Source organism: Taeniopygia guttata, chromosome 4 (genome assembly GCF_048771995.1).
Source record: "Taeniopygia guttata chromosome 4, bTaeGut7.mat, whole genome shotgun sequence".
In the NCBI taxonomy this organism is placed as follows: Eukaryota; Metazoa; Chordata; class Aves; order Passeriformes; family Estrildidae; genus Taeniopygia; species Taeniopygia guttata.
The window spans coordinates 46,931,648-46,956,408 of record NC_133028.1 but is presented as its reverse complement, the minus strand read 5'-3'; the positions used below and the strand labels follow the sequence as shown (position 1 = coordinate 46,956,408).

Below are 24,761 nucleotides of genomic sequence, written 5' to 3'. Positions count from 1 at the left end.
AAGGACACTTTAATGCTCTTTCCAGCTCCCATTGAGCTTCTGGCATGCAACTTGCTCAGCTGCCTCGGGATGAGAAGAAGAAAGTGGCAGTGAAAAAAGTACAGGCATGACAGCAGTTGGTCAAAGACAGCTCAACGAGGAGACCATTTATGACATTCAAAGCAACAGACAGAAGTGGAAAAGTGCATCCTAATCTGGAACAGTCATGCTAGATGTGATCATTCTGATTTTACCTATTGTTCTATAACATGAACCTGCACAAGACCTAAGCTTTTGGCTGTTCTGTGAAGTGAATGTGTCCATAACTGACATTTTGAAGACGCGTTAGCAAAGGCACATCTTGGATATATTCATAAAGCTGAATCTGCGTGGTACTGAGTGTGTTAGCAGCCCTTGAGTTCATTGTCAGTCAAAAATCTCCAGTGCTGCTTTGGAGCAGATGCAAGAGGGGCAGAGAATTTGGTTGAAAACTGGTAGTAATTTTTTTAAAACACGACACAGCTGCTATGTAACAGCTCATTAGTGGCTTCTAACTGCTCCAAGGAAAGTTGGCAGATATTTATTTAGAATGAACACATAAGGGAACAATAGAATCATAAAAAAAGGCTAAGAGAAAAATAAAATAATAAAACAACATGCATACAGTTGTTCAACACAGTTGGGCTCTGGCACAAAATACACTTAATGTTCCCTTTCCTGTAAAAATAAGAATACAGGTGAAAGGAGTTATCTCTCAAGTACAGTGAGCTTATAGTGGAAAAGAAGTAGCAAAATATTCATTCCCTCTTGACTTACAAGTTCAAGAATCTAGAAACTCAACTGTCCAACAACATAAGTAAATCATTCTCAAATCCAAGCTCCCTCTTCTGCCCACGGATCCAGATAGTAGTTTAATATCCTTTCTTTTTCTCCATGGGAACCATACCATGCCCTCTTGCAAGCTCTTCTTTACAGAGAAGCTCATAACAAGACAAACTGGATTTATGCCTAAATCTTGTATGATAGACAAGATTATTATTTTCTTTTATTTTTTCTACATTTCATTGTTCCTCTAAGAAATTAGGTGGACATCATGAAGAGGGGTGTAAAAGACTGTGCTTGGCAGGCACAAGGCAAGATTAGTGGAAGAAAGCCAGAGGGATTACAAGATGCAACAGGCCAAAGAGTTGCAGCACAAAACTTCATATAAGGGACAGAGACACTGAATTGACAATAGTAGAGACAAGCTTGTAAAAACAGAACAGACAGAAGGACTAAGAGGGAGTGGGAGCAGGGGAAACCTTTAAACCTGTCATGCCTTTTCTTACCAACCATATTTCATTTACTCAGAAAGTTATTTACTCTATTTTTATTAGTTGGGTTTTTTGTATTTTATTGTAGTAACACCCTGCCTTGGTCTTAAAAGCAAGTGAGTCCATTTTATGGCTTTTATAGGAGGTCTAAGGCAATCTTTGGTCACAAAGTGTTTTCTTACAGTTTGCAAGGATAACTTCCTTAAGTGTGAGAAAGGCTATAATGAGAAAACAATCAAGAAAATGTTATTTTTCCTAGGTTTTTTCTGAAGTTAGTTTTTTCGCATCTTTTTTCCCTTTTTTCCCATCTGCAGATATAAATTAATGAAGAGATGGTAACTCCCATTGAACAGATGTTCCCTACAGCTGAGGAAGATGAAGAAGTACAAAGTAAATAACTTAGTTGAATTAGAGATTGGGGGAAGAGTTCATCTGATTTTTTTTCCAATACATGTCTCTCAAAATGTCCAGATTTTCTTCCATGTTGAATTTTAACACTGCAACACACAATTCACATCACAGTCATAAGATTTTTTTTTAAATAAACCCTTTTGTTCTTCCCTTTATTCCCCAGGGTTCATAGAATAATTCAGAAAGGACCTCTGAAGTTCATCTGACTCCCTGTTCACAGCAGATTACTCAGAACCATATCCAGGTGAATTTTTAATATCCCTAAGGATTGATATTTCACCTCCTCTCTGAGCAACTAGTTTAAATATTTGACTACCCCTTGCTGTCAATATGATTTTTTCTAATACCTAGTACCTAATACCTTCATTTATTGCCACTCCTGTCTGCTGCCTCTCAGTTCTTGCTATGTAGCTGTTTGTCTTCTCTAAAGCCTCCCATCAGGTAGCTGTGGGCAGACACAAGTTTCCCTTTAGCCTTCCCAAAGGCTGAGCAAAGCCTGCTCTCTACTCCTGTGCTTCACGTGCTGCAGTTCTCTAACGACACTGCTGGCCCTCCATGGGCTCATTGCAGTGAGTGGCCACACTTGCTTCATGTCCTCCTGCCTGTTTCCTAGGAATCTCAGGTCCTTTTTTGGAATAGTTATCACTTAACCTTCAGGCAACAAAAACAGACAAACACATAAAAACCAAACAAAAACAAACCCCAAAAAAATTCATCATTTTAGGCAGGCACTCTATTGGTTTTCTTTAGCAGGGTCTTAGAAGTCTGTAAGTCCTCTTCCTGAAAGGCTTGTATCTGGTCTGAAATTGTGGAAAGAGGCCTGGGCAAGGATTCAAAGAGTCTCAAAAATGCACTTAGAATACAAAAACTACAATAACAGAACTCCTGCATGTGTTATTGGAGCTATTCTACCATAAACTTGCATGATGAGTAATGAATCAGATATCTTTACTTTCAGTTCAATATCATGTCTTAATAATCATATTTCTATGGAAAATTGAATTGATGCAATGTGAATAATAAATAAGGATGATAATTTCATTTGTTTCTTTTCCAGTAACTTTGGGCTGAAACAAAACTACTTAAAATGTTGATTTAAAAGGTCAGCTAACCAATATTTATTATAGCCAAGGGACTTTTAGCTTACATAATACCAAGACACAGGAGGAATTTATAAAAAAACTCTTTTGACAGAAAGGCCTTCTGGGGAATAGATTATGCTATTCTCATCATACATTAAAAAAAGAAAAAGTATTTGTTATTTATTAAAATATTTAACTAACCATTACAATGTATTTTTTAAACATTTTCATCTTACATGTTGAACATTTGCATTCCTGTGTTCACTTATCCAATTTCCCATGTCACAGATAACTAAGTCTTCCCAGAGTTAACTTGCATAAAAAACTATGATATTTGTAGTAAAACTAATGGAGCCAGGTGGTGTTCATATGAACCTTTGACCTCCTCCCACAACTGTACCTAGCACTCCTTATCAAAATTAATCAAATAACCACCTCAGGCCTTGTTCTGAGGGTAAACAACAGCACAGCTTTCTTTCAGGCATGGAAAGAAAATAGAGGAATCAAAGAAGTTTATAAATCAGAAATCTACTCTGCATTTGTTTTTCATCACAGGATGCCTTATTACCATTACATTTTCTTATCTTGCCATGTTTTCTTCTTGTATGATACTTAAAGGCTGTAAGGTCTGGAAGCAGACTGCTTCCCGTTTAACTCTAAAGCACAGTGATCATTTTAGCAGGCATGTGCAATGTACAGCAGCAATAAAACAGCCCCAGAGATCCCTGAGATTCTTATCACCCTCAATAATGGAATGCAGTAACAGCACACTTTAGACCATAAGATTCTGAGAAGTTATTTTCATTTCAGTTTAAAGGCATCAATAGGTATGACAACCCATACATCTGAAGGGACTCCCCAGTATACAGAATACAGAGAAGAGGTGTTTTAAGTTTTGCACATCAAAAGTACACAATAGTTTATGTGGATTTTTAGAGAGAATTTACATTGATTTTTCTTCTTTTATGTATTTTTAGACATTTTATACTTTTCCTAAGACTCCACATTTTTAAGATGACTGAGAGTAGTCTGTGGAATAATAAGTTTCTTTTTCAGATTTAACAGCACATTTAAACATCATAGTATTCTATACAGTACAGTTGGTACCAATTTGTGCATGAGGCAACTGTCTAATGGTGACACTAAAATCTATTATTCAGAACACTCAGGATTTTTTGATAAAGGGCTGTAATTGAGGATTTATTCAAATTACAGTGTTAGGCTAGCCATAGAAATGCTTCCGTTCCTTGTAAATAAAGTTCTCAATGCAAAAAAAAAAAAAAAAAAAAAAAAAAAAAAAAAAAAAAAAAGCGCTTTTGGTTTAATTAATCAGGAAAGGTATTCTGACCATGGCAAGGACAGGAGTTACTTTGTTATTCATCTCTGTCTTGCACCTACTTTATACTGCTACTGCTCTCTGTAATAATATCACACTGGCACATACATCCCAGGATTTTTATATAAATGTTTACCTTCCACATATTTTCCTACCAGCAGGTAACAGTGCCCTAGGCAGGGGTTGGACTGTGTGGCTACAGCAACTCTACTATTCCAAAAGACCCCTGGATGTGCACACTTAACTTGGGTTATTCCTTCTGAAAGAGAAGTAACTTACCATGAGGCAGTAGAGGTAAGAACTTGGACACACATGCAATTTCCAGGGGCCAGCTTGTTCTCTCTGCAATAAAATCACTCCTCTACAAGTCTGTGAGGTTGCACCACTGACCTCTGGGAGTGAATCAACTCTTTCATTTTGAAAACACTCTGTACACCAGAAGCTGTCAAGCAGCAGATCCACAGAAAACCATTAGTAAGAACAGTATGTTAAAAGGACACTATTTGATATAAAACACTCAAAGGATTTTTATTTTTTTTTCAGCCACAATGAAGAATTACTTGCAGTTTATGGCAAGAATTTTCCAAAAATGAAGAGTTACAACCCTTTCCAAGCAACAAAACAACAGAGCACTCAGGGCTGGCAGCCACCATGATAAATTTCAGCTGGGTAAAATTAGAAATGCTTCACATGCGGGAGCTTTGGAATTTAATTTGGCTGGCAAAAATGCTAAAATTCTATATACAAACAGCTGTTCTAAGAGGCTTTAAAGTACCTCACTACCACAGACATTTATTTCCATCTTTAAAAAATACAGTGAACCTGAATTTTTTTATTCGAGGCTTGTATTCATACTTTGTTACAAGAAACACTAATGTTCCTAAAGTTTTTGTTTGTTTGTTTGTTTGTTTGTTTTAATTTGCAATTACATTTTCTGTTAGAACTAGGTAAACATCCAGCCTAGAATTACCTTCTGTCTTCATATATTTCTTGCTGAAAAATCAAAGTATACCTCTCCTAGGTTCTCTCATTTCTGATATTCACAGCAAATGGTTGCTGAGAATAGTCATTGGAAAACAGCAAAAAAATACAGGTGCTAGCTTTCAAACACAAAGCCAAAGCATTGTATTAGAACCATCCACACACGTGCATTTCACACTTGCCAAACAGAAATGTAGAACGGATATTACTGTTTAATAATATGCACACTTTCAAACATATAACAAGCCATTACCAACAATGGTGGGTAACAAAAATTTAAACTTAACAACGGCAAGCAGCATTATCTTTTGAACAAAATAGAGCTAAAACACAGTTTAGCAGTTTTAACCGTGAAATGAGCTCTCACTAGAACTGTCTGCCTGCCTGCTGTTTATGACTTCCATATTCCAAGGGTTTTTCTGTAATGAAGCCACAAAACCACCAGGCATTTATCCCTCTTGGCTTTTTCTAGAGTATTCATAGATGAATAATCAGGAAATAAGTTGTTCCACTTTTTACATCAGTATCCTGCTTATGCTCCCCTCAACCTTATAGGGAAGAAAAATTTGGTCACATCTCAAGTTGTGCAAGTCTTGTTCCTTTGTCACTGCAGTTAGAGTGACAAATGCAATCTGGGAACTTCTCATTCAGGACAAATTTTAGTAGAGATAAATATTTTCTGCAGAGTCCTCCCTGTGGATCAGCTCTATGCCATTGTATAGCTCCTCCTCATACCTACAGTATTTCACCTGGATTCTCCTACATCAATCCTTGTTTTGTCTAAAGCACCTTTCAAAGGCTTGTGGCCTTTTTATGAAACAAGAGAAAAAGAAACCATCTCAGCTCTAGGTAATCTGTTTCAATTCATAATCACACTAACTAAAAAAATGCATTCTTATTTCTCATTTTAGGTTCTTTGACCAACACAGCATGCTGGTGCTGTGCTTCTCTCTAGATCAGGATCTCTGTTCCTTCACAACTTTACCACAATTTGGGCATAACTCAGTTTTTTTTTTTTGAATTAATTGAATGAATTACAGAGCATTTAAAACGTACTTCCATATCACATTTGCCAGTTTTAAATTTATTTTGATCTTGTTTTGATTTTTTTTTATATTTTTCTCTCCTTTGCTAACCCATGATAGAATCTAATGCCAGTCTTCATGGTTCTGCAGAACACCAGAATCCCACTCCCCATCCTAATATTGCTCCTGGTGCCTGTTTATTGAAATTGAGAACTGAAGCAGCCAATATAGTCACACTACAAATAAAGCTGAAACATTTTTTTCACTACAACACAATAATAGCTTTTAGTGATCACACTCTACAGCATTTGCATGCTGTATTGATCATCCCATTATTTGAACCACAGTGCTTATGAGGCAAAATAACCAAACAGACAAAAAAATTCCAACAAATAAACCCAAAAGATGAACTTCCCTATGTTTGGTAACTACCAATTATGAAATGCTAAGGACTACTGAAGAGTCATTTTCTGAAACATAAGGATTTTGCATTTTGTCATTGCTCTGTGGAGAAGGAAGGTCAGCTTTATTTTTTTAGAAAGCAAAAATCTAAATCAGGGCTATGAAATAAATTACTAGAACTCATAGTTTTGCATTATAGAAAGACCACTTTCCAAGGCTCACCTTGTAAGTTTAATTTATTCTGAGGAATGTATCTCTCCCAAGCTCTTCATGAAGCCTCAAATGTCTTGATACTAATATCACCTAAAAGTCAAACTAGACCAATGGTGTTTAAAAAAATAAACCCAAAACACCACAACTCCTCAATTGCTTCCCTATAATTTTTAGCAACAGATAGAATTAATATCTTATAATCAGTTCCATATTCTGTTGCCTTGAGCAATACAGGTGCCCAAAATGCAGATGAAACCTCGAGTTCATACATACTTTCAGAGGTCATGTGTTTTGGGGTTGTTCCTTTTTTCTCCTTTCTAGTAATCTAACAGACCCTTGGCTATAAATTGTTCCTTCTAGCAACCACATGCCAGGATTTTGCTGGCTATTTTTATTCATTAATACCAGCTGCCTCACAGTGCCTGGATGTAACAGCAAAAATATGTATATATGTTTTAACCATATGGCAAAAACTGATGAAGACCTTTCATGTAGGATAATCCATATACCCAGAGTGTATGAATCTCTTGTGCAAAGGCCAGACTAAAAGGCCTGTTCTCCACTTGAACCTTCAAGGACTCACATCACTACAAGATTCTGAGCCAAATCTAAAAGTGCCTGTTTGTAATGCTCCTATGAAGTCAGAAGAGCAACAACTCCTTCTTCCATCAGTGTGTCTTTTCTGCTCAAGCAGGGAACAGAAACTTCTGCCCAGGGGTAGATTTTACCATTGAACTTAAAGATAAAATAGTACAGGCTTCCTTCTAACAGCCATTTCTCATGCTACACTTTGGTTCCAAAAGTGTTCTGTTGCCATCATTGCTAAACAAATGAGGTTCCCTTTGAGATTATATAATAACAAAGTTTAACACATACATAAAAATTAAAATAGAGGAGATAGTTGCAAAGATCATGTATTCAAAGCACAGGTTCTAATAAGCTAAAGTATTAAGTAGAGTCAAGGATATTAAATGCTGGCGCATAATCAAGTGCAGAATGCTTTACTTCAGCTCATAATAAGTTTGCACAAAATAACAAGCTTTGTACCTCACAACAGCACTGAACACAGAATCACAGCAGAACATCAGAACAAAATGCAAGAAGATCAAATTAGAGAAGAAAATGTGACTGACAGAAGAGTAATAAGAAAAGATAATGAAAAAACTCATGGATGGGTTTATTCAGAGGTACTAGTGGGATTCTAAGATAAACTAATTCCTGGAAACTATATTGATTTCTTTTTCAAAAGGTTACAGACTATTCTACATGACTTTTCTTTCCATTATGATCTTCCATTTAAGTTAATAGATTATTTTCAATTAATGACATTTATATTACATAACAAAAGATCAGGAAATTTTTTTTTTTTTTTTGGTATGCACAAGGGCATATATTCATGAGTTTTCTTTCATACCATTCTCCCATTTCCTCCTTCACTACTGCCTCCAGGTATAAAACATTTCACATCAATATAGCCCACATAATCTCTAGCATAGGAGGAAAGGACATTCCAGCCCTATGAATTCTTGAGTATTCATTTGTGCTGCAACTTACTTAAAAAAAACAGACATGGAGAAAACCCTTCCATCATCTGGGACATAATGTCTTCAAGATTTTCCATTTCTAAGCATGGGATGAAGTTATACACACTCGAAAAGCCAACTACAGAATGTTCAGATCATTAAGGTTGGAAAAGATGTCCAAGGTCATAGAGTCCAACTTTTGTCTGAACACCACCATGTCAACTAAACCATAAGACTAAGTGCCATGTCCAGTTGTTTATCAAACACTTCTAGGAATGGTGACTCCACCATTTCCCTGGGCAGCCATTCCAATGCTTGACCCTTTCAGTGGATAAATTCCTGCACAACTCCTCTGTGTTATAGACTAGAATTACTCCCTTTAAATGACACCAAACTGAATTATAACAAATGATTAAATGAAAGTTAACTGTATGCATTTTCCTCATCATACTCTCAGTGAATACCAAGCTAATTCAAACCAGGATTCTTCTACTCTGTGTAGAAGAGGAAAAAGTGGTAAGAGCTTTGCTTGAAGCATTTATGAAATCTTGAACAATAAAAAATCCTAATAGTGGTGAAAGATTTTTGCTTTTGGCTTAGCAGGGAAAGCTTTTTTCAGTGATATTATCTGTTCTCTCTGTGTCATTGTACATGCATCATGAAGTTAAAATGAACTATTGCAAACCCACACTGAATGTGCTTCTCTGAGCTGGGAAAATGCTATCTCAAATTCTAAAAATTTTGCCTTGTGTGTCAAATGTTTGCTTTGCTCTCTAGTGGTCATATTAAGAGGTCTAGGTTTGCCAAGGTAACTTTGACAATTGAAATGAGTAACCTGAAAGTGCTTAAAATAATATTCTGTACAATCCCTTAATATCCAAGAAACATTCCAACCCTGGAAAAGATACCCTTCTTTGCCCTTCCTTCACTGATTTCCATACTACTGGTTTGCAATACTCCCAGCTTAGTTGCCCAGCAAATATCTTTTTCCCTACTGTTAGCAAAGAATGACAGAATGAAAATTCTGCCAGAGACTATGGCATTTGTCCTCTGCACAAAATAACTAGACTAACCAACCACTTGGCTGATTAAGCAATATAGCATCCAGCTCATTCTTCCATAGGTATGTTAACCTGCAATCCCAACAGGGATAATCAAGTGACTTTGTCACTGAAGAAAACAGATGAATTTCCAGAGAAACATATGTTGAGGTTAAGACACTTTCTCTCTTTTCCCAGTCTCTCTCTCTCCCTCTATCTCTCTACATGGGTACAAAAACATTTAAAAATACCTTGGTATTCCTTGAATGAGAACAACATTGAAGGAGAAAAAAAAAAAAACGCTGCTCAGTTATTACTTCATGTAAAAAAAATGTTAAAAGGAAGAGCTTTATTTTAAAAGAAGGTCTCTTGTATTTCTCAATATGTGATTTCTTCAAAACAACACTCAGCACTAGAACTCTACAGAACTAATTCTGCAAGTCAAAAAGCATCAGTAACAAACTCAGCTCTTGACCATAAATTAGGATATAACTCAACTAGTAACATGATTTCACTATGCTGAGTACATCTTGCTCACCCATCAGGCATCTTGTCCAGTGGAAACAGACCAGCATATTTAGTGCACTTTTCTAGGAAATGAGAAAAAACATCACAACATGAAAAAATTAATGCAAACTTAGTTTGAAGAAAAAAAATCCCTTCTAAAAATGGCTCAATATTTATGTCTGGTTTTAATGTTAATTGAAATGGTTGAGTCACAAGGGAAATAGTTTGGTTCATAGGTGATAAATATAATTCAGTAGAAATCCAGAGAAACCAATAAACCAAAATTGACAGAAGTTAGTCAACACATTCTTCTGAGAAACAATACAAAGCCCTATCAAACTTTAGAAAGATTAATCTAGTCTAATATTATCCCACTCAGCTCTGATTAAACAGAACCCTATAAAACTACACACTCTAAAAATGAAAATACAAATTTTTTTTTGCTTAGGACTTACAATGAGAAAAAAATTATTAATTTAATGCACTATTTTCTTTATGACCCTAATATCATTACACTAAATGTATGCTTCTGTCAGAAGGAAATGAAACAAAACACAAAAAAGCACACATCAGATATCTCCTTCTTCAGAAGATAAAATGCAGAGTAAGAAGCACCACGTTTCAGAAGTTCTACTCTGATAAATAAGACACTTCATGACCGTCTCCATAAAACAAAGCTTAAATAAGCCTGAAATTAAATCCTATTCTGTTCCTGCTTTTTTATTTGGGCAAAAGATCAGAGCAAATGCAAATAAGCATGTCACATATGAACAGCAGGTCTGGCTGGTATTTAATTTTGAGGAAGATTGATACAGTCCTGCTTATTCAGCAGAACTTTGCAAAGGGAAGATTTTTGTTCTTCTACAGAATAGAAAAAACAAAGAATGTTCAATTTTACTAAATAAGACAGAAAGGGAAAAATAAATCCCTCAGCAACCACTAAGTTTTCAACAATATTCTAATCCTCCAATTAAGTCAGTCTAATATACAAGACAGCAAGGCTTGTTCAGCAGTGTCAGGAAAACATCAAGTACTGACTGCTGCAGTGAAACCACAATGCACTTTCTTTGCACTTACAGAATTACTTTTCCAGGGACAAGATTCACCTCTGAACATAAGAGGGCATCTGCCAGCACTGACTGCCACTGAAAGAAAGTCCAAATGGCTTGAAAGCCTCCCAAAGCAAGAACATGCTTAAACAGCTGTTCCCATAGTAGCCTGTTTTCACAGAAATCTATGTAGCATTTTGCAGTTCACCCATTAAATTAATCCCAGAGCATGAGTGCTAAGGGCAGATCTGCTGTTAGCCCACTGGGAATGACATCTTCTAATTAGTGTAAGGTCAACAACCCTCAGAGAGGCTCTGACAGAACCCAGAGACATGCTCATGTGTAATAACCATCAATGTGCAGATTAAGTGTTGTATTTTCAGGCTGGGTTGAAAACAGTCGTGGTACCAGAGACAAAGAAAAAATCTCAAGCATTAAGAAATTGACCACTTTACAAATGCACTTTTCCGTCTTTCTACAATTTAAAAGTCTTATTAATTAAAACAAATCTAGTAGCTCTTGGATAATTGAAAATCAGTTTAAAAACAAAAAATTGTGATAATCAGTTCCTTGAGCAAGCTTAATCTTTCAGCTTTTATGCAATCATCTCTTTAATAAAGAAATCTGATTAAGACAAATATTAGTGAAAACACTAAACTCCTTTAGTATTTGTCTGTATTGATTTGAAATTTTTATGTTCTCCCATCCCCTGCACTCACTGCAGGATTGGCATGTTGCTACTTGGAAAAGAGTGGGCTTCTCTTTTGCTCTGTTTCCAAAGAAGCCTGTAAAAAACAAAGACTTTTTGACAATTCCCTATGTTTTGCATCAGTACCACAGATAGTGTTAGAACAGTTCTGTGAACATTTTGTAAATGAATTACTACTAGATGCAGCTTAATTATGTCATACTGCAAACAAAAAGGCTTTCCTCACTACCATTATTATTTATCATTTTACCTTGAAATACTGAGGAATCACGTCAGATTATGTCAGATTAGTAGCATACAAGATTTAATCTCTTTCATCCATGTTGCTCAACAGAGAAGTATTAGAGAGAACAAAATATAGAACAATGAAGAGATGAGGTCAAAAGATGAAGTATGTATTATTTAGAGACATTAAGAGAAAAAGGTAATTCAGAGCTCCTCACTTTTTTCAGTTCAACTGCTTCCATGTCACTTGAGCCTGTAGTGTGCTTCCTCATTTTTGAGGAGAAACCATTCTGATTGTTATACCAACAAAAGGAATATAACATGTCAACAATAAAAAAAATACAAATAAATGCAGTGTTCGGTTTCCAGATCTGGCACAAGTTCTTTCAGCAGGCTTCACCTGTGCATTGCCACTTGGTGTTCCACAGATAGAATCTTTTATAACTAGAGCTAGAAGCAATGGAATTAGAGCAGTCACAAGTATTGTAACTGTCTTTACTATGTGGCCGCACCAAAAGAGCATTTTCTGCTGAGTATGGAAATATCCCAGGATATCTGGAGCTAAAGCTGTTCCAACCTTCACAGCTCTTGTGACTAAACACAGGTTTACTGGGTTTGTTTGGGAGGGAAATACCTTTCTTTACAGTAGCTCCTATGACACTGTATTTTGTATTTGTACCTTAAACAGCTTTGGTAGCACACCAGTACTATCCAGCTATTACTGGATATTGTCTGCATTCACTGTTTCTCAGCAAGTAGGCTGTTGACTGGAAGCTGTGACATAAAAAACAGCAGCCGAAGCAGAGATGGTAAATTAGGAAATTTTGGTTTATACTACAGTATCTTGTTTTCAGCTCCACATATATGACGAGGAAGAGGGGAAAACCACATGCTCAAAACCACAGACCACAAATACATGCTCCAGAAATAATAAAAATAGCAAAGCTCACTGAAAAGCATGCTCAGGAAACCCAAAAATTCTGGCTGTGAGAGAGACTCAGCAACTGCCAGTTAGGAAGCAGATGGGCCCAGAGAAGCAGCTCCTGGAGCCCCTACAGTCCAGGTAAACCCAAAGTATGAAAGGTCAAGGCCACCAGGTCCAAGACCAATAATCTCAAAGCACAACCACATGGCAGACAATGCTCACTTTTCTAAAGAGAAAGGCAAATAGAAGAACATTAATACTCTACATTTTCTTCTTACACAGACAAGGCTAAACATATTGTGTAGACAAGACTATTCTAGATGAATATTCTGCCAGAGAAATAGTGGTATTTGCTTTGGCTCCAAATCAGTAGATAGTGCACAAGAGATCCAGTTCCAGAGTTTAGGGTTTCTGTTCTCCTTACAAACATGCTAACCCCTCAAATACTGCCTACTTAATTTATAATATATATTTTTTTCTTTATCTTTATTCTTGTTTCTTTGAATGCATCTGTACTTTGCAATTTTACATAGACAAAATTAATGTCAACTCGTTAGCTATTCTTGTAAAACAATGGTATAAAACTTGTGAGCTGCACTTCCCAGACCACCATTACAAGATGACAGGCTGACTGATGTTTACTAAAACAAATTAAAACCCCTAAACAAACAAACAAAACCCCTACACATCTGTAACAGTCTGCAAACAAAGACTGCGTGCTCCTTTCATATTGACCCTAACCAAAATCAGAAACTCCATTGCCACAGAACACTCTCCAGCTCTCTCAGTTTGCACAGCTGACTGATGAAACTGCACAAGTTCCCTTTAAAATCGCAATGTTTCCCTCAGAACATCCAAGCTGAGAAAGTTTTCGGCCTGAAACAATCAATCTGGGAGAGTTTTCGTCCTGAAACAATGATAGTATCTTATGAGAGAAGAAGAAAAAGATTCAAGAGGGGAATGTACGCTGTTACAATATTGTGTGAATGTACGACGTTTCATTAAAACTGCGCGCAGAGATGGAGCAGACATTGAAAATTCCACAGGAATCATGAACTGCATAATAAATTCATACTGCAAAAAATCCTCTTCAATGCTGGAATTCTTGACATTAGTGGTAGTCTCCCTGGGGAGTATACACAGTCACAAAACTCTGGGTTTTAGTGGGCAGACCTTCTTTAATTTGTACTGATCATTTCATAAGCTGCATTTTTGTCTTTATTTGGCTTGTTAAGATAAGTCTGTTTCTTTGGAAAACCCAACTGTGTCACATTAAAAAAAAAAAACACTGGCTTACTCCTTTTCTATCAAAATAAAAGCTCTATGTAGGCCAACATTCTGTTGCAGACTGAAAAAGAGAAGCTCAGGAGGCTCTCAATAGAGTCAAATCCATTTTTTCACAGGCAGCCAGTTCTTTCTTCAAATTCACACTGATGAATATCAAATATATCTTCCAGATTTAAAGTCAGAAAGCCAATAGAAAATAACCTACTTCCTTAGCACTAAATTCAAGGTCTACAGACATGTAGGACTGTGGTAGGCACATTCTTCTCTCTCTCAGGATTTTTTCATAGAGGAGCATAGAGAGAAGAAAGAAAAAACAATATCTATTTTTACTCTTTGTTTTTCTTATGTACAATGTGTTTAGAGAATTGTTTACCTAGGGTGATTGCTTGATTAGATTCTGGTGAAGACTGTTTGAGCCTGATGACAAATCAAATCCACCTGTGTTTAGACTCTTGCTAGAGGGTCACAAGTTGTGAAGTAGTTAGATACAGTAGTTAGAAAAAGTAAGTATGTAGTTTTAGTATCTCATTTAAATAGTATATTAGTGTATTATAGTATAGTTATAATAAAGAAATCATTCAGAATAATAAAGTTATAATAAAGAAATAATTCTGAACTGGAGTCAGACATCATCATTTCTTCCCACCAGGTTCACCTGCATTTACAATATAGGACAACAATCAAACTAGCATAGAGAGGCTGAATTTTCTTTCACTATTTACATGGTTACATAGGAAAACCTCAAATGAGGAATTACTCTATACAGGTGAAAAAAGTCAATTATTTATATGTAAATAAAAACATGAGTTTGCTTGTTTGAAACTGTCTCGTGCAGGATTGGTCTAGATTGACTAGGATTTTCAGTTCTTTGCCAATTCTCATTGAGCAAGTTCTCAAACTGAAGACAATGCAAATGGTTGAATAAGAGAGAGAAAACACACATTGTTCCCCTATGAAGCGGGGACACTTGCATAAATCAGAACTTTTATTTTAATTTTTCAATCATATTAAAAATTTGCACATTTTAGGCAGAACATACTGCTTTAAATTTGCATTTGAACCTTAATTGTGATTATAGAAAAAACACAATATTTTTTTGAAGTTGTGCCGGTTGCTCTCACCCCACTAGCACGGAGGTTAGGGGTGCACAAGAAGATGTGAGCAGACACAGCCAGGACATCTGACCCCAACTGACCCAATGAATATCCCATACCATATGGCAGTATGCTTAGCATAAAAAGCTGGGGGAAGAGAAAGGAAGGAGGTTTACATTCGCAGTGATGGTGGTTTTCTTCCCAAGAACCCATTACACAGGATGGAATCCTGCTTTCCTGGGAACGGCTGAACACCTGCCTGCCCATAAGAAGCAGTGAATGAATTCCTTGTTTTCTTTGCTTGTGTGGCTTTTGCTTTAGCTATTAAACTGTCTTTACCTCAACACACAACTTTTCTCACTTTTACCCTTCTGATTCTCTCCCCAATCCAGACATGAGGGGAGTGAGTGAGCAGGTGTGTGGGGCTTAGTTGCCAACTGGGGTTAAACCACATGTTACAAGATGTGGGTTTTTATTGTCAGTGCTTGAATAAGGTTATCCTGGAATCCTCCACCACCAAATCACTGTCTTTAAATACATTTTTCTCCAGCCCATAAAGTATTTGACAAGAAATCCTCACAACACTAATGACTCTTTGAACTAAAAGCTAATAAGAAAAGGAAAGAGTTAGAGATGTTTTAAGAGTGGATGAAAATTCTCTATATGAGATTGTACATCTCTACATGAGATTGATATTTAGAAGACAACTTCATACAGAAGGAAAAATTATCAAACTACAATAAGCAAAATAGCCAAGAATAATTACTAAGAAAAACTGTAACACTTAGATGTTATTTCCAAATCCATTTCATGGTAGAGCTCAAAAGTGTCCATGTATTCAAAAATACTTACAGCAAATCAGAAAAGCTATGAAGAATCACTGCTATTCTGAGCGTCTCTAACTACCAAGTAAGGAATACACATTTTTTGTTTTCAGAAGAGGAAGTATTTTTCCTTGAAGAAATTAGAAACAAAGGAGTTATAAATAACTGTCTCTAATGAAGTGTCAATAATACTTAGCATTTTGCACTGTACTTACGATGTTGGCTCTGATGGTATGTTTACTGCTCTGCTGTCACCTAGTATGATAGGAAATTTTTGCTCATATAACTGCAACACTGTATCTTTCAGACAGTTTATATTTAAACTAGGATGCCGTAATAATACTAAACTTTTTCCTAGTGGAAAATTAAACATGAATTTGCCTCATAATTGTCTTCATTGTCTGGAAACAATTGAATAAAATCATTAAATATTGTTTTTCACAGGTCGTAGATGAACTATAAAAAGGCAGAACTCAACAACACATGAGCAATCCTGCAAATAACCTTCCATTGACTAATCAACTACAGTTTTCCATTCTACAGTAGGCAGCCCATTTGAACCCTATCTTCAAGGGTATAGGAGTTTCTTCTGCTTCCACTTAAGTCTTTGAGAACGCTGTTGATGAAATCAAATTAATAAAATAAAAGCTTAAATAATTTCTCATTCTCTAAGGAGCACTGTTGAAATCAGAGAAATGCTTCCATGTTAAGAGTAGGTTTGTCCTGAAAAAACTAATGTTTTATAATAAATAAAATGTATCAACAATGTTCAGGGAACATTAACACATGGATACTGGTGTGTCTCATCTTTCTCACTGCAATTTTTGGAATGAACTTTACTATCAATCATTACAAAAATAATTTATTTACACCACAACAATTCAGGCATAAGTCATTTAAGTAGAAAGCCTGGAGATATGCAGGCGCTCAGCAAAAGATAAAAACTCACAGCTTGGACTGAAAGGGTTTTTTTTTTTACATGCACCATAACTGCTGTTATGAGATGAAAATAAACAGATATGGCCAAAATATTTGTATTCCTCTCATAGGATGAAATTTATAATGATGAACATAGGACTCCATAGAAAAAACAGCTTTGCTTGCAGAGGATAAAATCAAGATGTGGGCACTATTTCCAGCCCAGTAAAGTTTATACTGAAACTGACATTTTTTCCTCATTTTACACCTAGACAGGTATCACTCTTCAAAGCATTGTGTAGATGGATTTTAACATGACAGTCGGGTGACTACTCTTATACTGGATCCAAGGCTGCTTGAGTTTTATGGCATATAAAATCTCTGTACTCTCTGTTTAAAGTTGGAGCCACTAACAGTCTAAGAATTCCAGATGTGGCTTTAAAGTTGTGTTTTCCAACTGTCAGTGTAGTTGCCTTTCTCCCTCAACTTCAAAATTATATCAAGATGAGGTTTCTAGGGCAAACAGTTCTGGAAATACTGAATGCATGATTCTGGCTCATGAGAATATATAACCTCCATAGAGAAGAAAAAAAGTGATTTTAATAAAGACTAAATAATGAAAAGGGATACAGGTAAAAAAAAATTAATTCCACAAGAACAGACACAGAGCTTGAAGGAGAAACAAATAAACCCCTTCAATGGACACTTCAAAAGCCTAGTAAAAATCCAGCTATATTCATAATCAAAAAGGTTTTTTTGTGAATGAAAAAGCTAATTTAAAAGAGGCACTGGTATTCCAGCCCTCGGGCTGTCTTCAAGGTAAAAACAACACAAATGAGCAGAAACCTCTGCACAGTCACCCTTTAAATCACATGTTTACCTGGCACTTGTTTGGCTGCTGTCAAGAAACTCTCATATACATCAAATTGGCCATTGAAGGCTTTAAATATCCCCTTAGCAGTCTATCTTCTCAGCTCCATCTGTAAAAAACTAAGCATGAAAAAAAAAAAATTGGGACCATAGTCACTCTCCTCTTTAATAGCATTTAAATCAAGAATTTTGATTTCAAAGTTTCGAAGACCAATAAGACAAACAAAATACTTATTCTGAGCTATCAGTTGCTTTCATTGCAGTGTTTAATTTGGCCAACTCACTCCAGGCTGAAGTCCCTGCCTTTTTACAGGTGATGGGGAAGGGATTTTATGTTAGATTTGAGTAGAATACCATCTCCATACATTTCTTACAAACATTCTAAATCTCACTCCTATAGACATACATGCAAAGTTAGATGAAGATCCAGTTTCCATCTTCTTTTTTCCCTATCAATTCTCCCATATTAAGTGAAGGATTAGTTTTGCCTTTCCCTGTCTTTGGAGATAGTACCATAGATGAAGTAACAGATCTTCTAACTCACAGGGAAGCAGAGATGAGAGTTTTTTTCCCCATGTTCCTACAATCCCTAGAATGGTAACTTTAAGGTTCATGAGTAGAGATAAAAGGAATGTTGAAAGTCACACACACACACACACACACACACACTTGAAGTTGTCAGCATTTACAGGGAAAAGCTGTAATATGCTGGTTAGTACATTTAAACTGCTGCAAAGGGAAAATAATCTGGACTACACCATTAATATTTGTTTAGGATGTTCAAAGTAACTTTTCTTCTTTTTCTAGCATGGAAAGACAGGAAGTTTAATGCTTTGAATGACCCACTTATGAAACTTTTTAAAATTAAGAAAATATGAAATGCAAGAGAGGGTCAAATTCAGAAAAATTACAGTATTGACTACACAGGCCTTGTATATTTCTACAACCCCTATGTCAGGACAGTCTGACATTTCTTTCACCTTCTGATTTCTACTGCATTATTCCAGATATAGAAGCTTGATTAGCTCCAAACAGCATCTGAAAAATAACCTGGGACTCAGTCTGCATTCTCCATTTTGCGTCTCTGATGCACTACTGAATTCCTAGTGCTCAGATGCCCTACTGAAAGAAAAAAAATTCAGAGAGAAGTCAGCATCCTCATCATTTATCTACTATTGATGTATTTATCTACATCACAACCTGTAGATCCTTTTGTGAAGTTACCCTGAATATTCATGTCAGTCAAAAAATGGCATAGAAGAACTCAAAAAGGAAAAAAATTAATTCGCAGCTATGAGAACTAATTCAGAAAATTTTTCCATTTTCTTAAGTTGCTTATGGGTACTGCAGGACTTACTTCATCTAGGAGATGCAGCAATCTTGTACCATTTATTTTAAGGTTTAGGGTTTGGTAATCTCCACCTACCTTGTTCATCTTGTAATTTCAAAAGCTGACTGTGGCCACACGGATCAAGACTGTTACTACTTTCACATGTCCAATACATCCTGAATGATCCTCTGGAAGAGAATAATCATCTCGAGACTGTACAAAAATTACAGGATAATTGCCATAAAATATCCTGTACAACAGCAGCAGGTAAAGAACCATTTATAAGGTAAATCAATGTAGAGGGAGAATATGAGGCAGGGGGAATATTTTTTGACATTTCTCATCTTTATGAACATAGTGAAACTCCTCTTAACTGCTAAATAACTTTTAGAAAGATGACATGCTTGGAAGTTTGATTTTGTTGCTCTTTGTAACAACACACCTATACAATTGCTTAGATTCCTGATTCCCATACATATCAGTATTTGTCAAATTAAAAAAAAAAATAGATTGTTTTAGGAAATGAAGAAGTAAGACAATGTAGCATTTTATTTTTCCAGCTGAAAAATTAGGTCCTGCTTGATCAAATGTAATCCTGAGGATAGGTCCTATCCTCATATGAGATCACATAGTGATCCATGGATCACATTATTTGTTGCATGACATGTCCTGAGGTCACTGCTCTTTGGTGCAGGTGGGAAGGCACTTGTTTGGTGCAACAAGCCTCACCTCATTAGTCCTGCTGCTGCCTCTGGAGAACCCCAACTGCTGTCTCAGAGGCACCTCAAATGCCATAGCAACCACAATGAAGCTGAGCCAGCTCTTGAAAACAGTGTTAGGACTTGTCCACTGATAATGGTATCCACTAAGAGAATGCAGGGAAAAGCTAAAGAGAGACACTGGCTTCTTACGGCCTGGGGTCCCAGAGCCCATCCCACCCTGGCTGCCGTAGGTGTCCCAGATAGCGAAGTCCCGCTAAGCACAACCTGTCCAGGTGTCCCAGGCAGGCTCCCAGTCATGGGCAATCTTAGCAAGCAGCTCAGCTCTTAAGCGAGATCAGCTCTTTGGTGAATTCAGCTCTTTGCTTGCTAAGTGCCTCGGCAGATGCAGGGATGAGAGAGGGGAAGGCTGTGTGAGGTTCCACAGATGTGTCTTTATTGGCAGCTCCTGTGAAGGGTTTCAGTGACGGCTCTTCTGCTGAAAGGGGCAGAAATGGGGGTTTTATATAGGGTACAGGGGTGTTGGAAATTGTCCAATAGCAAGGGTCGAAGCGAAATGACCTATGGCCTTACAGAGAAAATGAGGGTCCGAAGGCAGAAGAGGGGTCTCTTGGTGCAGTCATCATGACTGGGCATTTCTCAGCTTAGGCAAGTGACCACCAGGGAGGCCTTGCAGGGCCTGTGGCTGCTACACTGGCAAAAGAATAATTTTTGGTAGGATAGCCCATTCTTGTAAGTATGGCTTCCTTAAATAAGGAAGCTGCAGACAGGAGGAAAAATTTGAACTCTACAGTGAAAACTCATATAATACAGGAAAATATTGTTGTATAGAGCAATTCCTGCCTACAGTCGATCAGATGCTCCTGTTCACAATGAGCATTATGCTGGGAATGCTGTGTCTTTAAGTTCACAAAAGACTGCAGCTTCTTTAATACAGAGCCCTCCAAGGAATGCTTTGCAGAAGAACTATAACAACAACATGGGTTACTTCTAGGAAACTAGATCTGCTCGTTATCAGTGTATTAATCTGCTTGAAGGCATTCCTGCTTCTAAATTCACTTCACAGGATGATTCAAATTCAAGTTCATCACTCCCATTTATTTTCCAGGCTTCATATAGCATTTTAAAAACAATTTCTGTAGACATTCACCTGTGTTTGCTATTCTGTCAAAATATTATCTTTCATCATATCTAGCAAAAGAATCAAACCTGACAGCAAAGAGTCCAAGCTGCAACTTCCAACAGATAATTCCATTTTAGCAGCTGACAACTCTAGTTCACCTTCATTGTTAAACCTGAAGTTTTCCATGAACAGCTGCACATGGATAAACAGATTCTTTCTTCCAGATTTTGTACATCCTATATATTGATATAACCTAAAAAGAAAGCCAAGTTTCAAGAAAATCTGTTCAGTGACTCTGAAGCAATAAGCTTGACACTTCTAAAACAGTCTCAAGCAATTGTTGTGGTGTGCTGAGAACCAAGCCCCACATCTTTTTCTGAATTCCGCCTTACTGTCTAGCACAGGAAAGAATTCCACTAAAAAATACATTCTACAACTCTTCAGAGAAAGAGGAAGGAAAGAGGAAGTCAGTCTCAAAAAAATTGTCTTAAATGCTACTGCAAACAAGTAAACAAAAACCGCAAGTAGCATTCATTACACAGATCCCCTCATCACAACCTTCCTGGCATCAAAAAAAAAAAATCTAGATGAACACGTGCTGCATCCAGTGTCGACATTCTAACAATTTTGAGCTGGTTCTTCCTATATACACTGTTTAACAAGAAAAAAGTAAGTTTCTGTGACAAAGATATGAGGTGGTTTCTAGCTAAGAGAGGTTATGACTACTCCACTGATTACCTGCATATGCTTGAAAAGACACCAATAGGTCAGTGTTACTTTACACATGAAAAAGTGTTTTACTTTTCATTTCTTATGTTTCTTCAGGATTTTTGAAGAATCCTAAAAGTATATGTGCTTTGTCTTTGAAGCAAGCAAAGCTGGCTCACAAGATTACTCTTTGGGGACCTAGAAAAATAGACAGAAAATTAATATCTGAACAAAGAATTTTTACCACAGGAAATGCCAAAATCTAAGGATTTTCTTTATTTTTCTTGTAATAATTAAACATAAAATTAAGTTTGGGCTATCATGCTTTTAAAAAAGTTGTAGTAGGTTGATTAAATATATCTGGAACAAAAAACCAGTAAGTTACATCAAATGAAATAAAACATACCCTACTGACACCTATGGCAGCAAGCATATACAAAAACAATACATGAATTGGTTAACAATTCAAAGTGAAAACTAGATATTTTCTTTTATTCATTATTTGGCCATCTTTACAGGTCCACAGCAGAGGAGAATCAACTTACAACTCAATGAACTCCAAAATTAAACAAAGAAAGCAAAATTTTAATTATGCTACATAAGAAACCCCCTCTGCTCTTTGATTACATATAGTAAGAAATAAATTTTAAGTGCTTCTGGAGATGATAATGATGAGATAAAGATGAAGACACTTTAACAGATATTTTGAAACATTCTTCATTTTTTTGATTTATAGATAATCTATCCATAGTTAAGGGATTAACTCTTACATTTTCTCCTACAAACTACTAAAATCAGACACTACCCAGCAGCTTAAATAACATATGAAAAAGCTGCATCTATTTAACAGCTGCAGAACTCAGGACAGAGGCAGTAAAATATAAAAAAAATACAGGAGTTAAAAATTCTACTGCAAGAATATTAACGGTAATAAATGAGAAGACATTAAAACCAGCAGCTAGTTAGGTGCCAGGACATAATGGAACCCATAAGGGCAGGCAAAGAATGATGCTAAGTTAGGAAGAAAGAGTCTGTTTTCAGAGAACTTCCTGACAGACACCACAACAAAGCAACATGAATGGTGACTGTGTGGTCCCCTTCTCGTAAATAAATCAGGCGTCAAAGGTTGATCTGCAGTTAATAAGAGGCCTAAGCCTTCTCCAAGGATTTGTAGTATTCTGTCAGCACAGTCCAAGCCTTGGGAGCCATGAAGCCTTCCGGTGGGTTTTGTCCTTCTCGAGCCAGCCTGCGCATGCGGGTCCCTGATATAAAATCAAAGTCTTCATGGCTGAGAGAGTAGGGGGGGAGGAAAAGGGAGGGAAAAAAGAAGATAGTTTAAAAGCAGGCAAAGTTGCTCATTCTCCTTGTACATTCTTGATACTTAATACATTTTTTTCTTGGGAGTATAATACTGTATAGCACCTGTCATTTCAAGGCCAACATGGCAGTAAATCTCAGGAATATACATCCTCTACAATATTCAGCTTTGGTAACTCCTGAGGTTTTAGCAGCATGGTACAACTGAACCCCTGTGGACTGAATTCAGTCTGTGCTTCCATTGAGCCTGGCTTGCTCTCTGTGAGGAAACAAACTCCTGTTGAAGGAGAACCACCTACTCTAACTACTGTATGAGCCCTCTGCCAAGGCAACAGCAGCCATGCTTGCCAGGGCAGGAGACCAGCTGGTTGAATGTTCCCATGCTGGTTCAAGAAAGTCATTTCAGTGCTACTAGAGAATGTGTTAAAAACTTTTGTATAACATCTTAGTGAAGGACTGTTTGGAGAACAGAAAAAGTAAAAGCCTCAGACTCTAGAGGCAAGCTTCCCAGCTGTGCCATTGCAAGACCTAAGAACACATATAATATTTATGCATATCAATAACATGGCATATACAGTTCAAAAGAAAGAGAAAAGCAATGGAAAATAAAAATACCTTCCCCTAAAGACACCTTTCTCCTAAAAAACAAAATTCAGTTGGACAAATGCAAAACTGAACATAGATCAGGATTGTTTACATTGTTCACATTAGAATCTAAATTATTAATTTCTCAGGTATGTGGTCATAAGCAGCAGAAGCCGCACAAATTAAATTATTTCTCACAGGACTGAAATGGTAAAAGCAAGACAAGAATGCCAGAGTTCTATCAAATGTTCCAAGGAAACAAATTATGTATTTCTAAATTAAATATGCAATTTTACTTATGCATTCACTCAATTTGCAACATGTATGCATTACTCATTCTTTACTTGTCTGTTTGAAATAAAAACCAAGTATTGATCTCAGATGTACATGCCTTAGAAACAGGAGCCAAGTGTGCACATCAGAGGGCAGAACTTGGCTCTAAGTGCTGGTTTATGCTCAGTAGGGTATGGAAGTCAGCAAGATGCAGAAAGCATTCCTCAGTTCCCTTTCAGAACACTAGCCCCATAACTTTTTGATTTGGACTGTATATATTTACACACCAGCACAGTCATACATGCTCTTTTCTTGTTGCAGTTTGGGACTGTGGGTTCCTGAAGTGTAACAAGACAAAAAAACCCTACTGTGCTTTAGTCCAGCAAAATATAAATTAAATAAAAATGAAAATTTAAACTTGATGTAGCTCCATGGGAGAAAAAGTTGGCACTGCTATTTATAACATCTGAAAATGTTATGCCTTACCAGAGAGATGTCTGCTGTTCACTAACATTGCCTGAAGTTAACTTGAGTTCTTTGCAAAGAACTATTATATAAAATATATGTGCGGAAGAGATAAATCTGATTAATTATGTCAAAAAAATACCAAGTCTTCAGATGATCAGGAAAAGAAGAGTACAGCAAATACTATGAAGTTTCTCCATGTGTGTTTTCTCCACACAAAAGCTGGAGCATTTAAAAAAAGGTGCTTTATTCTCCCTTTTTTCTTAAGTTTTCAGAAAAGCACTCAACTTTGTGTCATACCCTACAAGTGGAAGAATGCTACCAAGCTACTGCATTTAGATATGTCATAGAAGTTTCCTTCAATAACACATACAACTCCTTTAGCTGCTTCTTATGCCTAGTTGCACAGAAAACAAGTCAGAAGCAGAGACAGCAAGGAAGAAGTATGAAGCTAAGGAGATCTACAGAAATTATTTTAAAAATGAAAGAAAAAAGTGAGTGAGAATCATATCAGAAACATAGTATATT

General features: G+C 36.6%; 2 protein-coding genes across 2 annotated transcripts in view; both read right to left on the bottom strand.

Annotated features, from left to right (window-relative positions):
• DKK2 (dickkopf WNT signaling pathway inhibitor 2) overlaps positions 1-24,761 on the bottom strand; it is a 327,752-nt gene that overhangs the window by 142,143 nt on the left and 160,848 nt on the right. The gene's annotated exons all lie outside the window — the stretch shown is intronic.
• The window catches only part of PAPSS1 (3'-phosphoadenosine 5'-phosphosulfate synthase 1), a 39,644-nt gene continuing 36,729 nt past the window's right edge, over positions 21,847-24,761 (bottom strand). The window contains exon 12 of the mRNA XM_030271608.4: positions 21,847-22,881. Coding sequence (XP_030127468.1) covers positions 22,743-22,881 — 139 coding nt within the window. The 3' untranslated portion in view covers positions 21,847-22,742. The remainder of the gene's footprint in view (positions 22,882-24,761) is intronic.